We start from the raw sequence: 15,195 nt of genomic DNA on the forward strand, positions 1-15,195 counted from the left end.
GATTTTTACAGGTTCAGATTTTCTTCAGATAAGGCTTTTTCACTTCTTTCTATACTTCTATAAAGTAATGAATTTTGTTAGACTTCCATCTGCTTCATACAATCACAAAAATTATTCAGACACCCTTTGTCATTCTTCCTATGTGTCTAGTGGAACAAGATGGAGATTTTAGGAGGCAGATAGTAGGGACCTAGATGTCCTGCTATGGTCATAACCCAATGAATTTAGATACCACTTGGTAACTCTGTATGTACTTAAGGATTCAGTGCCCTATTCTTCTGCTCCCTGCAATGTTCCCTATTACTGCAACTTGAGCAAATGCTTGAGGAGTTGGGATGTATTTATCCATACAGTATCAGAAATTGTGAAAAGGACTTTCCGACAACAGAGCAGCCACTTTCCAGATGACATCCAGGATTTGGGGTCCTCTTTGTGACCCTCCTGATAGCAACACACAGCCTAATTTCCTTTTTCTTATATACCACATGAAAACACTGCAGCTTCACTGTGGCTAAGCAGAGACCAGGACCCGAGAGTAGGGCATGGGGATGAAGTTCTTACATGGAAAGAGAAAAACAGGCAGAGATTTGTGCTTTACCAGCCTCTGCCTTGGACCAGCCCAGCAACACAAGCATGTGTTTGTGCTGCTGTTCAGTGCCGCCATCACCCAGCAACCAGGGAAGCCACTTGCTCATCAGAGAGGGCTCAGGATGGTGACCAAGTACCCCAGGGCAGAGTGGCCTCCTGGGCTGCTCCTGGGATGGTATGATCAAGGGGTCCAACACTGTGCAGCCTCACCATGATTTGGTCATTCCCAAAATCCTCTGGCTTGTCTGGGCACACAGGAATGGAAAGTGAGGCCAGCAACCCACTCACCCAGCAGCGCAACCACACTGCAAGCAGATTTTTCTTTCCCCAGATACATCCATTATATCTCTTCATTTAGCTGAGATTCACTGAGACTGATTTCCTGTGGACTAGGTTAAGAGATTAAAACTGTGTTTATTCCCAAGTCAGCCAGCCAGTGTAACACATTTGCTACAAAGGATAGAGGAAATAAATTACCTCACTACTTTTTTTATGTCAAAACTGCCCAGGATATATCCTCAGTTTGTTTCTGGACTTTGGTTTGATTATTTTGCAATCACATGCTAAAGTAGACAGGGCTGATGTGTGGGGGAGGCACATTTTATTTGCTTGATAAGCCTTGTGGTGCTGAGCTGTCAGAAACCCCTTCTGGACCTCCTCCTGCCAGGAGTACAGGTGGCATTCCAAAATGTGCCTCTGGTGTTCAGCTCATGCAGGTCAGGGCTGTCCTTGGACAGAAGAGATCTATGGCTGTCACATGAACCTCCAAACCCTCTATGACCACTGATTATCATCAGGGAGAAAAATTAATTGCTAAGACACTCACTTTCTTTCTTAGCAAAAACACATTTTAATTCTATCTTGGCATCAGACTGTGGACTTACATACAACCAGAATTTTCTCTCCTCTAAATAACTTCCAGATCTTCACACAGGTTACATCCTACCACAGTCATCCTCAGTACTTACCAAATCCTTCTCATTGACCTATTTTGTTCTTCATATCATGCAAAGAAAAGAAGAGAGGGTAGAAAGAAATACTACTCTTACGTATATGCTAATGGGTCATCTACCTTTTCCAAAGGTTTAAAAAAAACCAAGAAGATATTAATAACTTATATTTACATATCTGTTCATCCCAAAAAAGAACAGCAAACTATAGGACTATCTATGTCTCATGTCGCCTCCTGCTGAAGGGTGGAATAGGACAGGTGTTTAATAATTTAGTGTGATTGTTTTCTGGCAGTAAAGGAGGCGAAGAAAATAATACAACATTACATGAATCTGAGAAAGCAAGAGGCAGCCAGCTTAATTCTCAAGAGAACTATCGATGCAGGTTGCCAGAGATCCCCCACAGCACCCAAATCTCTTGGAGACAATTCTGTGAGGAAATTAGGGAACTCATGTAGTACATTTGGAAAATCCTTCCTCAGCCACAGAATAAGCATTTTCAGTCAATTTTTGGATCTTCTAGTCCAGGCAGCAGTGAAATATATCTCAGACAAGCTGGACTACTACAGAAATTGAATTCCTCATGCTGTGACAACGCATTTTTCAACGTTTTATTCATTAATGTAGAACTCTCTTGAGCTGGCCAGATGCTCAGTTTCTGACATCACTGAAATCAAGGGGAGTTTCACTGCTGCCTGGTGAAGCCATGAGAAACAGCCAAGAGCAGCTCCCAGGGCAACACCCCGCTCTTAGCAATTTTCAGGGTATTTGCTGGCCACAGCCAAACTCAGCAGGTAAGGACGGCACACCTGGCAGACTGAAGAGCTGCCCAGCCCAGCCTCCTTGATTCTCTCCAAGGCCAGTGGAGGTTGCACTAGTAGGGATATGAGCACTGCAGCCTCTCCTCCTGCACTCATGCCAGTCTGTCACCTGGGGACAACTTTAGCCAGAGGCAGTAATTTTCTGTATTTAATAACCTTTGATTGATCTTTTCTACAGGACTTTTTTCTTCTTCTTTTTGAACCTGGATCAGGTTTAGCATCCAGCCAATATTTTGATATTGAGTGCACTGATCCTGCAAATACAGAGTTTGCTTCAGGTACTGTTTCATTCTTGCCCGAGATGTCATTTCCCCCAACATGACCTTCTCAGAATACCACTGCCTGTTTTGCATGTGCAGAATTTGTTCTCCCAAATCCCCTCCCAATGAAAGCAAGTCCTTGTCTTAGGGCATTGTGAGGGATGCTCATAAAGGTTAGCTTCAGCCAAGGACAGCCGTTCTGTAGGCTCTCTTCAAAATCAGAGGTAAGAGATGATTTCTGTTATTCATCCTCCAGAGGAGTGTCACTTTTCCTCCACTGATTACAGCCTCTGACAGCTAAAGCCAGCCTTTGTGAATCACATCAGTACTTAGAATCAGGAAGCACTGCATAACATTGAAACAACGCTCGGTAGAGCTGATGCTTCTTTTAATATTTTAACAGATATTTCTGATAGAAAAACAATGATAATTCTGTAAAAAAAATAATCAAGATTTTTTGCAGAGAAAAAGTGCAGGAGTTGTATGTAATGGTATATTTGTACTTGGAGTTAGCTTCTGAGAGCTGTGAATCTTGTAAGTATACACTGATGTTTTCAGGGACTGAATTAGCATTCCTCAATAAGATCACTCATCAGGACTACTTGTGTGAATGAGAGCTGCAAGGTTCCTGGATAGCATTTATATAAAAACAGGAATGTTCCTGAAGTGCTGTAAATGGAGCTGCTTTAATTGTCTATCCAAGTCTTGCATCTGATGACAGTAGCTGAATGAAATGACACTTGCGTGCAATCAGTTGCATGTCTGAGCTTGAATTCTTAATGCAGAAGGTTAAGCTCAGTTTCACCCAGACCAAGAAATGACTGATTCTCCTACAGAGAGTAATCAAGATTTTGCCTCTAACCAGCACTCCTGGATTGTGGCTGGAATAATTTAATTTCTACTAAATCATCACCCTTGATGTTGTGGAAATAGGAATAGTAAAGGGCTGACGGATCCTTGTCGTCATTAAGCTCCAAGCCAAGGCCAGCTACCCTGTCTCACTTCTGGCACCATTTCACCCTTGCCTGAAGGACAACATTGCATAGCTTCAGTTTTGTGGCTTTTCAAGGTTACTGGTGCACCTGCTGAATCAGCCATGTTATTGCATATTTTTTACTGTGGAAAATGGATAGATGTTGACTTCTTCCCTGCTTTCAGTCCTGTTCCATTAGGTTCTCCCATCACGATTGAAGTACAAATATCTGCACTACCATGCAGGCAGAAATTGGATCAGATGAAGGGGTAGAAAACATCTCATCATTATGTAAACGTGTCCCAAACAATGAAAATACCCATGAGGGAATCTGTACTGCTTTCCTCTCAATAATCAGCAGCAAAAGAGTTAATAATTTTGCTTCTAATTTTTTTTGTAGGTCTAAAAGCCTTTTAACCACCATGTGTCCCTGAACCACCAGAAAATGGAAAACATTGACACTGCAAAGACTCCTTAGAGCCAGGAGCTGAAAGTCATTGCAGAAAAGAGAGAGAAGCTCACACCACATTAAGGGTTATTGACAAGTTCTTTCTCACTTTAAGAAACCATAACTTGGGACCCTCTGCAAACTTAGGTAATGCCCTGTTTCAGGTCACACAATAAATGTATTTTCACAATAAGTAGTAGAAATCTTAGTTTAATATTTAAAAAACTTTTTTTTTATGCAGAAACTGGTGTGGATTCTCAGGAAATCCTTGGTTTGAACCACAGTACCGAGCAGTGCTTTAATTCAGCCGCTGTCTTCTGGGACTGGTAGACAGACCAGCCCCAGGACCTCCTCCAGCCCTGGTACATGCAGTTCTCCTCAGCTTCCCCTGCAAATCTTCTCTCTGGCATTTGTTACTTTCCCCAGAATACATCCCGTTCTCCCCTCTGTGGCATGACAGACCTGAACAGAAAACTTTCTAAGGTTAGTTCCAAGTACTTTGAAGACAAGCTGTTGTATCTGTCTGCCATGCAAATGTGTTAACCTCATAAGCCCTAGACCAAAAACTTCACCCCGTTTCAAGACAGGAGCTGTCAGTGACTCCCAGGTACTGTGGTTATCATTGTCCACCCAGACAAACATGAAAAACTAACAACAAAAGTAGGTTTTTCAGCATTTCTCTAGATTTCAGCAGGCTGTCCAACTTACTTCTTGACACCAATTATATTGCAGGTCATATTATTATTGACAGGTCCCTTTTTTTTTTTACTCTTAGTGTCTCATTCTTGTCTTATAGCCAATTTTCCACATAATAAATCCACCCTAGACTATCTCATCCCTTAATACTCGTCTCTACTTCTCCAAATTTCTAGTCAAATTCTAAGGTGCCTCCTCATTTGATTTGCTGGAGTAGAACATATTTGCGGGGTATGGAGTGAGTAAGAGTGAAGTAAGGATATTTGCAATTTAACCTAGTATCTGTGCATTTCATTAATCCTTCCTCCATCAACCACTTAACCTTTATGGGTGTCCTTATTGCCTCTCATTGTATTGATTTCTGTCCATTTCTCCAATTTAGTGAGATCATGCAGTATTTTAAACCTGTCTTCCACTGCATAACTAGGTTTAGCTGGGGGGTAATTGACATCAATTTAAAGAATGAAAAATTAAGCTGAATATCCGGGGAAAACTTCCTAATGGTGAGATCTGCTAGAATGCATCACTATCTCTCCATGGGATTGGTGGCCATTCCATTAGCACGTACATTAAAACCACACTGAAGGAAGAGAAGATTATAGATTGGACAGAACAATCCTGAAGTAGGGGGGGAAAGACAAGCTACAATCACATCATTCTGGGCTTGCCCCACTCCGTCCTCATACCACCCACCAGTTCTCTGAGGACATGCTGATCCCGCAATATCAACTAATTACAGGGATGGAACCAATGTGGTATTCCCTCCAATACTATTGCAACCTCAGCTGTGGTGGTGTCGTGGTAGCTATGAGACTTTCTCAAGGCCCATGGAAGAGTTTTCTCACCCCTCTTTACTACCTCCTAGCAAGCTGTGGGAAGAAATATTTCAGTAAGATCTGTTGCGATGAGAAAAGGAGTCATGATTTTACACTAGAAGAGGGTAGATTTAAATTAGATATAAGGAAGAAATGTTTGGTTTTGAGGTGGGTAAAACATTGCAGGTTCCCAGAGAGGTGATGAATGCTCCATTCCTGAAAACATTCAAGGCAATATTGGGGAGGGCTCTGAGAAACGCGGTGCTGTTGAAGTCGTCCCTGCTCACTGGGGAGAGGTTGGACTAGATGGCTTTGAAAGGTCCTTTCCACCCCAAACTGTTCTGCAGTTCTAAGAAGAAAGCCAGAGCACTCTACAAACCCTTGAGCTGGGTAGCAGAGCCCAGGATGGTGATGTATGCTGGAGGGCTCATCTCTCCCCAGTCTGTAAGTGCTCAGGATAAGACAACACATATGAAATCATAAAGTTGTCATCTACCCCGCAACATCACTTTGGCACAATCTTTTTCAATGGCATCCATCAGTTCTGTTACCATCCTTCACTTCTTAAAGAAATTACTATCTGATTAACTTTTCTAGCACAATGTTTGAAAACTGATTGCAGAAAGAAGCTGGGTTTTGCTGAGGCACAGATCAGATACAGGAGAATAAAGACTTTTGCTTAAAATACACTGCTGACTCTTATATTTGGAAGAGAGCAGTCTGAGCAGAAACAAGTGTGTCCTTTATGCACCTTGATGAAATAGTTTAGTTGCAGGAATAGCCAGAAAGTTCCTCATCTCCACCTTTAATGGATAGGTTGTCTCATTTACAAGGGGGAAAAAATGAAGCCTATTTTCATCTGAAGTTGTTACTACCAGCAACCACTTTTTATTAAAAGAGGACTTCTGTCAGTTCCTGAAAAAGGGAAACATCTTTTTCAGCAACAAAACCCAATATATTTATCTCAAAAGCCAAGTAGGCTGGAATGCATTTTGTTTGGTGGAGGAGGCAATCTTTTTTCTTTCAGGTTCTTGAAATTCATCTGCCATGAATAAGCAGATACTTTTTAAAAATGAAATTTCCCTCTAAGAAAATTTCAAAAGAAACATTTCCACCAGCTCTGCTCAGTTAGCAGCAGCAAAAAAAATGGCTCAGAAATGGCTCAATTTCACAGCTGCTCCCCTGAATTTTTCTGAGAGCTGAGAGAGCAAGGAGAAGACTTGCCAATTTCTGATTTTCCCTTAAGAAAGAAATTAGCAGATTATTGTGTAGCAATGGGGATGTTCATGGGACAAAGGGCTGACTGCAGACTCCACACTGGTCAAGAAGAAGAGAAATAATTTTCTCCATAGCAGGAGGCTCGGGCTACAAATTTGTCAGATAACGAGTAGCCAGAGGCTGATACAAAAGACTAATTCTCTTAGTAAAACCCTTGGAGAGTTTCCCAATATGAGTCCAAGGCTGGCAAGCTGCTGGAGGAGATGGGAAGAAAATGCAGCAATCTCATGAGGACACTGCCTCTGGATTTCTTCATTGTGTTTTTTCTATACGGCACTTTTCATAATTCCCTCCGGCTAGAACCATTGAAATGAAACTTATTGATTGAAATTCTGATCCTATTGATTTTACACATGAGATTTGTGCAAATATGAAAGAGCAGGAACTGCTCTGTAACCGCACCCATCTCCATTTATTCCCTGCTGAACACATGCTGTATGCTTGATTGTCCATTTCAGTCCCCTGAGCTTCCAGAAATAAATTACCCAAAATTCAAATATACTGCACTTATTAGCTAACAAATGTGTTGTAAATATGACTGGTTCTTGAATGCACTGAGTTACCTTTTGCTTTCTTTAGTCTGCTTTTCTTTCATGCCCCTTCTTCATCTCATTAACCACGTCCTGTTTTTCCCTTTCGTTTCAGAGGTGAGGAGGGAAAATGGGAAGAACATGTTTTGTGAGGAAGAAGGAATTGGAAACAGCACTGGGAGGAGATGATGGTTGTCTGGAAGTAAAGTGCCAATATCTTCATGCTTAAAATACTCTAAGTGCTATTAGAAATTATATTGGTACCTCTAAGGAAATGGTCCTGAATATGGGATCGGGTGAACTCAGGACAGCAGGTAAGATGGAGGAGGCAGCGATCAGAGATCCTAAGTGGAAAAGAAGCACAGTGTAAGCACACGGTCACCCACACCCAACGGCATGAACAGCAGCCCCCTGCCTTCCTCGAGCCCCTGTGGGGCAGCCCTGCATTTCCTTCCCACAGCACAGGAATGTTCCTGTCAAGCCTCCTGTAGCTGGGTGCTTTTTGGCGGAGAGGTGGAGTGGCCTTTAGAGGCAAAATCAGCAGTCTCAGCATTCACATCTACTTCCGAACAACCAAACCTCGCTTTGCAGATTTCTTGTTTACTGAAATGGTGAGTATTCTTTCCATGGATCAGGTAGCAATCCTTGACCATCTTCATTTTACCTCGCTGTGCTCAACACTTTCTTCTTTCCTATCTAGATCTTTTTATAGCTAGATTGTCACATACCAATCAATGTTATGGATTAAAATTGAATATATTGTGACTTGTCTGGGCCTGTACGGAAGCATTTTAAACAAAGTTCTATTTATTTTATTTTCCCCATTGACAGTTGCTTGCTTCTCTTTTTTCCAACCTTGTGAAATGGCAAAATCTGCCAGGAAAATTGTGGGACTTTAATTCACTAGAATTCTTAAATCACTGTAAGATGTCATGGAATGGTTATGAAAAAGAAGGCAGGTCATCTGGTGAGGTCTGTGACCGCACTGCAACACAAAAACCCAAACCATCTGTTAATTACACTGATGGAAAACATAATCCAACATGGTGGTGAAACCTGATGCTTTGCATGGAGCGTGTAAACGATTCACGTTGCAAGTGTTGATTAAAGTGCCTGAACAACGAGGAGCTCCCAAAGGGCTCCTTGCAGGCCTGGTCATGAACATGGCATTGTGAGGTGGGGACAGGCGCAGGGTGTGGGTGCAGGAGCTGTGGGGGACCCTCGGGGCACATGGGGGAGCCAGGGTCTCCACAGTGCCCAGGGCAGTGCCCGGGGAGCGCAGTGCCCACAGACACACACTGCTGTCCCATCCCCTGTCACTCAGCTCTGCACTGCTGGGCCAGACCACAGAATCGTGGCATGTCCTGAGATGGAAACGACCCTCAAGGATCATCGAGTCCAACTCCTAGCCCTGAACAGGACATCCCAAGAGTCACAACCCGTGCCTGGGAGCCTTGATAAAATGCTTCTTGAAATCTTGAAGTCAGGTTTGGTGCTGTGATCACTGTCCTGGGGAGACTGTTCCAGAGCTCAAGCACACTCTGGGTGAAGAACCTTTTCCTAATATCCAACCTAATTATCCCCCGGCAGAACTCCAGCCCTTCCCTCGGGTCCTGTCACAGCAAGAAGAGATCGGTGCTGCCCCTCCACTGCCCCTCCTGAGGAAGCTGCAGCCCACGATGAGCTCTGTCCTCAGTCTCTTCTCCACGCTGAGCAAGCCAAGCGCCCTCAGCCGCTCCTCGTACAGCTTCCCCTCTAGAGCCTCCACCAAGGCAGACCCCAGCTCTGAGTCACCGGGAACGGGGGACAGACACCGGGGTCTCAGCCTCCGTCCGTGCCGGGCGGGCGGCCCCGCCGCGGGTAGCGGGAACGGGCCCGGGGCCGGGTGGGGCCGCCCCGAGCATGCGCGAGCCGCGGGCGTCACGGGCGAGGCCGGCGGGAGCGCGCAGCCCGGCGCGCCCCCGCGCTCCCTCCTCCCTCCCGCCCGCCCGCCCGCCCGCCGCCGCTCCCGCGCCTCCATTCGGCTCCGCCGCCGCCCGCCGAGGAGGGGACAGCGACAGCCGGGAGCACGGGAGAGGGACGGACTCTCCCCCGCCGCCAACCCGCTTCCTCCTCCTTCTCCTCCACCTCCTCCCCCGCCTCCGCCTCCGCCTCCCGGCCGGGAAGAGCTCGCCGTGCCCGCTGCAGCCCCGCTGGATGCACTGAGCGCTCGGGCGCGGGGAGAGAGGGGCAGGAGGGAGCCGGGAGCCCCGCCGCGGAGGCGCTGCGCTACCCGGAGCCTCACGGCCATTTGCTTTAATTCTTTTATTGCCCCCCGGCCGCCTCCTCCTCTCTGCCCGCGGGAGCCAGCCGAGGCGGCGGGGGCTGCATCCCCCCTCCCCCCCCTTTTTTTTTTTTTAATTTTTTTTTTTTTAAATTTTCATCGCCGCCATGGGATGTACCCTGAGTGCTGAGGAAAGAGCCGCCCTGGAGCGGAGCAAGGCCATCGAGAAGAACCTGAAGGAGGACGGGATCAGCGCGGCCAAAGATGTGAAACTCCTCCTGCTCGGTGAGAACCCGCCGGTCGCCCCCCCATCGCCCCCCTCCTCATCCTCCTTTTCCCCCGCGCTTATCCCACCTCATCTCTCTTCCAACAGGAGCCGGAGAGTCGGGAAAAAGCACCATCGTGAAGCAAATGAAGTAAGTCCCGCGGGGGGAGCGAGTGAGCGGCGGTGCGGAGCGGGAGAGCGGGGCGGGGGCTCGCGGAGGTGAGCGAGGGCCGCGGGCGCCATGTTTACCTGAGGGGACCGCGCAGGCACAGCGCGGCGGGGCCGCCGCCGCTCCCGGCGCTGTCCAGGGCCCGCTGGTGCTGAAGCGTCGCCCCGCGGCCTCGCCCCCGGCGGCGGTGGAGGGAGGCCGGCAGCCCACCTTCCCCCTCCGCGCAGATGTCCCCGTGAAGCGAACCGCTGTCAGTTAAGCTTAATGTCGAGGTGTTATCTGCCGGCTCTGCGGATTTAAACCAAGGCTCCCTATCACTGAAAGCCCCTTTTATTGAGCTTGTACCTTCTCCTTTTAATTAATGAACGACGAGCTTGGCCACTCATCTCATTCAAACCTCTGCTGCTCTGGGATCCGGGTCTCCCTATGGTACTCGGCGCTGCTCCTCGCTGGGGCTTTCCACACCCTCTTCCTGTGTTTAATTAGATGAAACCGTGTAATAAACAGCCGTGAAAAGCCCCTCTTTTCAAAGGTCTCTTCCAAGCATCCCCGTGGCTCGTGTAAATGCACCCCGTAGGAAAGCAGGTGCAGCGAAGGGGTGGAGGTACACCCGTGGTGCGACTATCCTGCCCCCACCTATTTTTTATGGTTTTTAATTAAAATACAATGAAATACCCCGTCCTCCCACCGCTACAAACATGACGGGCTGGATGGAGGCGGGCGCCATCACGGAACGAGCCTGGGCGCTGGTTCAGGGTCTGGATTTCAGCTGGGAGCAGTTGCCTCTTTGCGATGCTGGTGCTTGCAGAGGGATCCGTGGCTGGGAGGGGCCCCCCCGGGATCGGGATTGCTCAGCGAGGGGAAGAGCCTTAAAGATGGGTGTGAATGGGACGCGGGGAGCGGCGTGCGGGTCCCGGCGCGGGGATCCGGAGCTGCGCGGGCCGACGGGCGGGTCCGGGCGCGGCGTTCAGGCGGTTCGCGCTGGACAGCGCCCGGCGGGGGCTCGAACCTGCGGCTGCGGGGCCCCTCCGGCACCGCGCGGCTCCTCCCGGCAGCGGCCGCACCGCACTCGGCTGCCTCCGGAGGGGCCGGGGAGAAGCCTCAGGGGCTCTGGAATAACCAAAGGGGCCCGCGCCCCTCTCAGGCACCTGCCCTGAGCTCCCGTAGCCGCCCCGGGTGTTGTGTGAGCGTGCGTGTGTGTGAGTGTGCGTGTGTGTGAGTGTGCGTGTGTGTGAGTGTGTGTTTATGTGAGTGTGTGTGTGTGAATGTGGGTGTGCATGTGCGTGCACCACGGAGGCAGATCTGGGCCTTCAGCCCAGCTCCCCGCCAGGCAGGGTGGCTTGGCGGGTGACCCGGATATTTCTGTATCAACTCCGTGGCCGCTGTGCCCACCCCTCGGGGGTTCAATGAAACCATCATCCCTGCCTGAGGCAGTGCTTTTCCCAAGGCGTTGCGGGGCTGGGAGGTCTCACTGTCAGGAGACTCGCCTCCAGTGTACAATGGTGTCAGTGGCTTTCCCCACTGACGTTTGTATACCCTGCTTCTGTAAAGGCTCTGATTATCCCGGTTCACTGTTTGAAAGGGGGCTTTCCCCCCTTTCACCCCCACAGTTTGATTTGGGTCTGGGGTGGGGTGGGTTTGGTTTGCTCTTGTTTGTGTGCAAAAGGTGGATCAGGAGACATGTCGCTGCAGATGAACACCAATAAATTATTTAATCTCTAGGAATTGCTTCTGCAGAAGCATACTGGAATGGCGGGTGATGGATTTTGGTTGAAGGGAGAGGCTGTAGGAACTACAACAGTGGAGTGAACACGTAGAGCCCATAGGCAGGGGGGAAGGCAGTGACCACACTGGCTACACAATAAGCGTACAATCACTCTTGTTTTCCAAAGAGCAGAGCTCTTGTTTTTTGAAGCAAATCACATCAACATAATAACCTGTTTGCTGGACTAGATGGGTATATTGAGGATTGAAATATACCTATTTTGTGTGTGTGTGTGTATATATATATATGTGTGTGTGTGTGTGTGAGTGTGTGTGTGTGTGTGTATGTACACACACACACACATTTCATTAGAAGGATTCATAGTAAGGCATGCTAGACTTGCAGCTTTGTACCTGATATGACAACGTCAAGGAAGCTGCTATGGTGGATAGACTTGTAGTGTTGGAAATTGGGAGGCATCCGTGAGTGTGGAAACTCCAGTGAAGTGTGCGGAGGCTGGGGTGGGGACAGCGGTGTTGCTATGAGCACAGCAGCAGCATCTGGAGAGAGCCGCACAGCCGCGGGCACCAGGGAGAGCGATGTGCAGAGAACAACGCGGGGAAACTAACATTGCTGAAAATTAATTTAAATATAATGTAGGCATTAGCATTTCACCTGGTCAAGCTCCATTAGACAGGCTTGCTGAGAACCTAATGAATTCTTAATAAAGATTAAATCGCATGTTCATTAGATTTTGATGAAAGAGACTGCTTTTTTTTTTTAATATGGTATTATTGGTGTGCTTCTAGATAATAAATCTCATTCTCATGAATGGCTAAAGCAGCTTCACACTTGGATATTGCCTTGAAAACAAGCACAGGAATCTATAGACAGATTGGAGAATGCTAAGACAAAGGAACAGAGAGCAGACATTGTTACATAGGACTAGAAGAGGTTACACACTGCCCAGTTAATCCTTGAAATGTTAGGCAGCAGGAGAAGAAGTATAAATTACAGTAATTTGAGAGTGTAGCCAGGATGGAGATAAGGATTTGTAAATTTAATTCAGGATTTTTTTAGTGAAATATATGGAAATACCTTTTAGCTGGTGAGTGGGGGTTATCGAGCAAAAAAGGTGCTGGTGGATGACAGAGAGGTGGAACTGGAGTCTGGAATGTACATCTCAAACAGTGGCAGCACAGGCTAGGAATGACACTTTTCTTAGCACCCATGGTTGTTTTCACACCCTTAAGCCTTTCACTTTGACTACTTTACCTTGGTTGATTAATTTTGCTGTATTTTTTTACAACCAGTCCTGCAGTCCCAATACTTTTACCCATGATTCAAAATGAATGGTCAGAGCCAAGCTAGTCAGAGGAACAGTCCTGAAAGGCATGGTTGTGCCATGCAAGCCAATGAGACTCCAGAGTGTGCCACAGCATTCAGAATCAGGCTGTGACCAGATTCTGTTTCACTCAGCTTAATCTAAAAACCAACTGTAACCAAGCAAAGCTGGGGCTTTCCTTTAAAATCCACGCTGGAAGGTGAGAGTTACCAGACAAGAGAAATTCGTCTTCCATTCACACCAGCCTAACAGTAAATTCATGATGTAGGAGTGCAATGGGTGTTAAGATTTTTTAGATCTTATATATTCAAATAAATGTCAAGCACATGCAGAATTTGGAACTTACAATCTTCTTTTCTGTAATCGAGACTGATTTATTCTAGGATATTTTTGTGGGGACTGAAAACTCTGATGAATGTGCTTGTTCATCAAAAGCCCCAGTGGAGCAGGACACTGAGCATATCTCCATCCCTCGCTGCTTAGCAGGACACTTAAATCCATGCAACGGTCCAGTGGTGAGCAGGGTTGGACTGCTTGGGTGGGGACACCATCCGCTGCCATCAGCACAAGGCTTCCAGGGAATTCACTGTTTAATCGTGCTTACACAGAGAGGCTGAGTTAGCTGGCATGGCTTCAAAAACAAGGTCCTGCCCCCTGCTCAGCAGCCACCATTCTGGATGGTGAGCCAGGGCAATATTTCACCTTCCCAAATGAGGTGTTAGCAATAGGATTGGCATTCCAGAGGAGACATGGCTTCACCTGCCCACAGGAAAAAATCTTGGGCTTGGGATATGGTTTTGGATTTTGCTTTTGCAGAAGCAACAGCTTCTGTCCCCTGCTGAGCTGGGTGCAGAGAGCTGGGTCCAGCTCCTTTTTACAAGATGCCGGAGCTTCCAGCCCTGCATGTCCTCCAGAGCAGCTGTGTGCTACTTCACCAGAAGTGCTGGTAGTAACTCAGTTGATAGGCTTCTCTGCTGTGCCAGTTTTCACAAAATGTTTTTATGTTAAATATGAGAAGGATGGAAATATACAATCAGAAGAAAAATACACTAGTGTACAGTGCTCATCTTGAAATATCTACTGTCTTCTCCCCAACAGCCATCAGTCCCAACAGCCGGCTGATATATTGTTCTGACCTTTTTCAAAAAGCCCCTCAAAACAGCCCCAGGTTCTACTTGCTCTCTCTGTAACCAAATTACTTATAATCTAATGAACTTCTTCAGTGAGAAGCAGTCCCCGCCCACTGGTTTTACAGCAATTTGATGCCAAATGCCTTTGAAATGAAATGTGTTGTGAACACCCACTTGAGTGCTCTTTGCTGCATGTCTGTGTCTGAAATCCGTAGTGATTTCACACTTGCAGCCCCTTCCCCCAGGAATACTTCACCACACAGGGGCTAACGGTGCAGAGTTGCTTCACCTCTGCAGCATCTTCCCAGGGACAGGGCTGCAAACTTCATCTTCATGGTCTGTCCCACTCCCCAGCACAGCTCTTCTGCCCTGTGGCACTGGGTGCAGAGCCCCACTCAGCTCTACTTCCACCTGGGAACTGTTTGAGTGTGGTGTGAGCTGGCAACCCAGAGGCACGAACCTCACTAGAGCACCAGGTCAGGCCGAGCCATCCCCATCCTTACTTGTCTCCTGCTATTTTCCAGGAATTCTGTGATTTAAAGCCCAAAGTAGGGCAGTGACAGGCTGCACCTGAGCAGCATTTGAACTGGGTTTTAATAAGCAGGGGAAAGAGCTGCAGCCTTCCCCGTGAAGTTGTGTCATTCTCCCAAGAACTGCCTTGGTGCACTTTGTCCTGGGTGTAGATTTGGCCCCGTGCACGTGGCACACAGATCCCAGCAGGAAGGCGGCCCTGGTGGGGCTGTTTTGGCACTGGAACCTGCTGGGGCAGCTCTATGGTGTTGGGATGGCAGCTGGGCAGTGCATTACCTGCCCTGAGCAAGGCAGGGTCTCCTGCTAGGGTGTCAGAGATTATCCCAGTGGAGGCTGCTGTATGAGGGGGGCTCTCCCCTCGCTGTAACTTTTTTCCCCACCTTCACAGATGCTTTCTTGCATCCCAGGATGCTGTGGGTGTCATGTTC

General features: G+C 47.6%; 1 protein-coding gene across 2 annotated transcripts in view; it reads left to right on the plus strand.

Annotated features, from left to right (window-relative positions):
• Positions 1–9,376: 9,376 nt before the first annotated feature.
• Positions 9,377–15,195, plus strand: part of GNAO1 (G protein subunit alpha o1) — a 140,251-nt gene continuing 134,432 nt past the window's right edge. The window contains exons 1-2 of one of the 2 annotated variants that reach the window (XM_058845554.1): positions 9,377–9,907; positions 9,996–10,038. In XM_058845554.1, coding sequence (XP_058701537.1) covers positions 9,790–9,907; positions 9,996–10,038 — 161 coding nt within the window. In that variant the 5' untranslated portion in view covers positions 9,377–9,789. The remainder of the gene's footprint in view (positions 9,908–9,995; positions 10,039–15,195) is intronic. The other variant, XM_058845553.1, reaches the window with a different exon arrangement.

This window comes from Poecile atricapillus, chromosome 10 (genome assembly GCF_030490865.1).
Source record: "Poecile atricapillus isolate bPoeAtr1 chromosome 10, bPoeAtr1.hap1, whole genome shotgun sequence".
NCBI lineage: Eukaryota > Metazoa > Chordata > Aves > Passeriformes > Paridae > Poecile > Poecile atricapillus.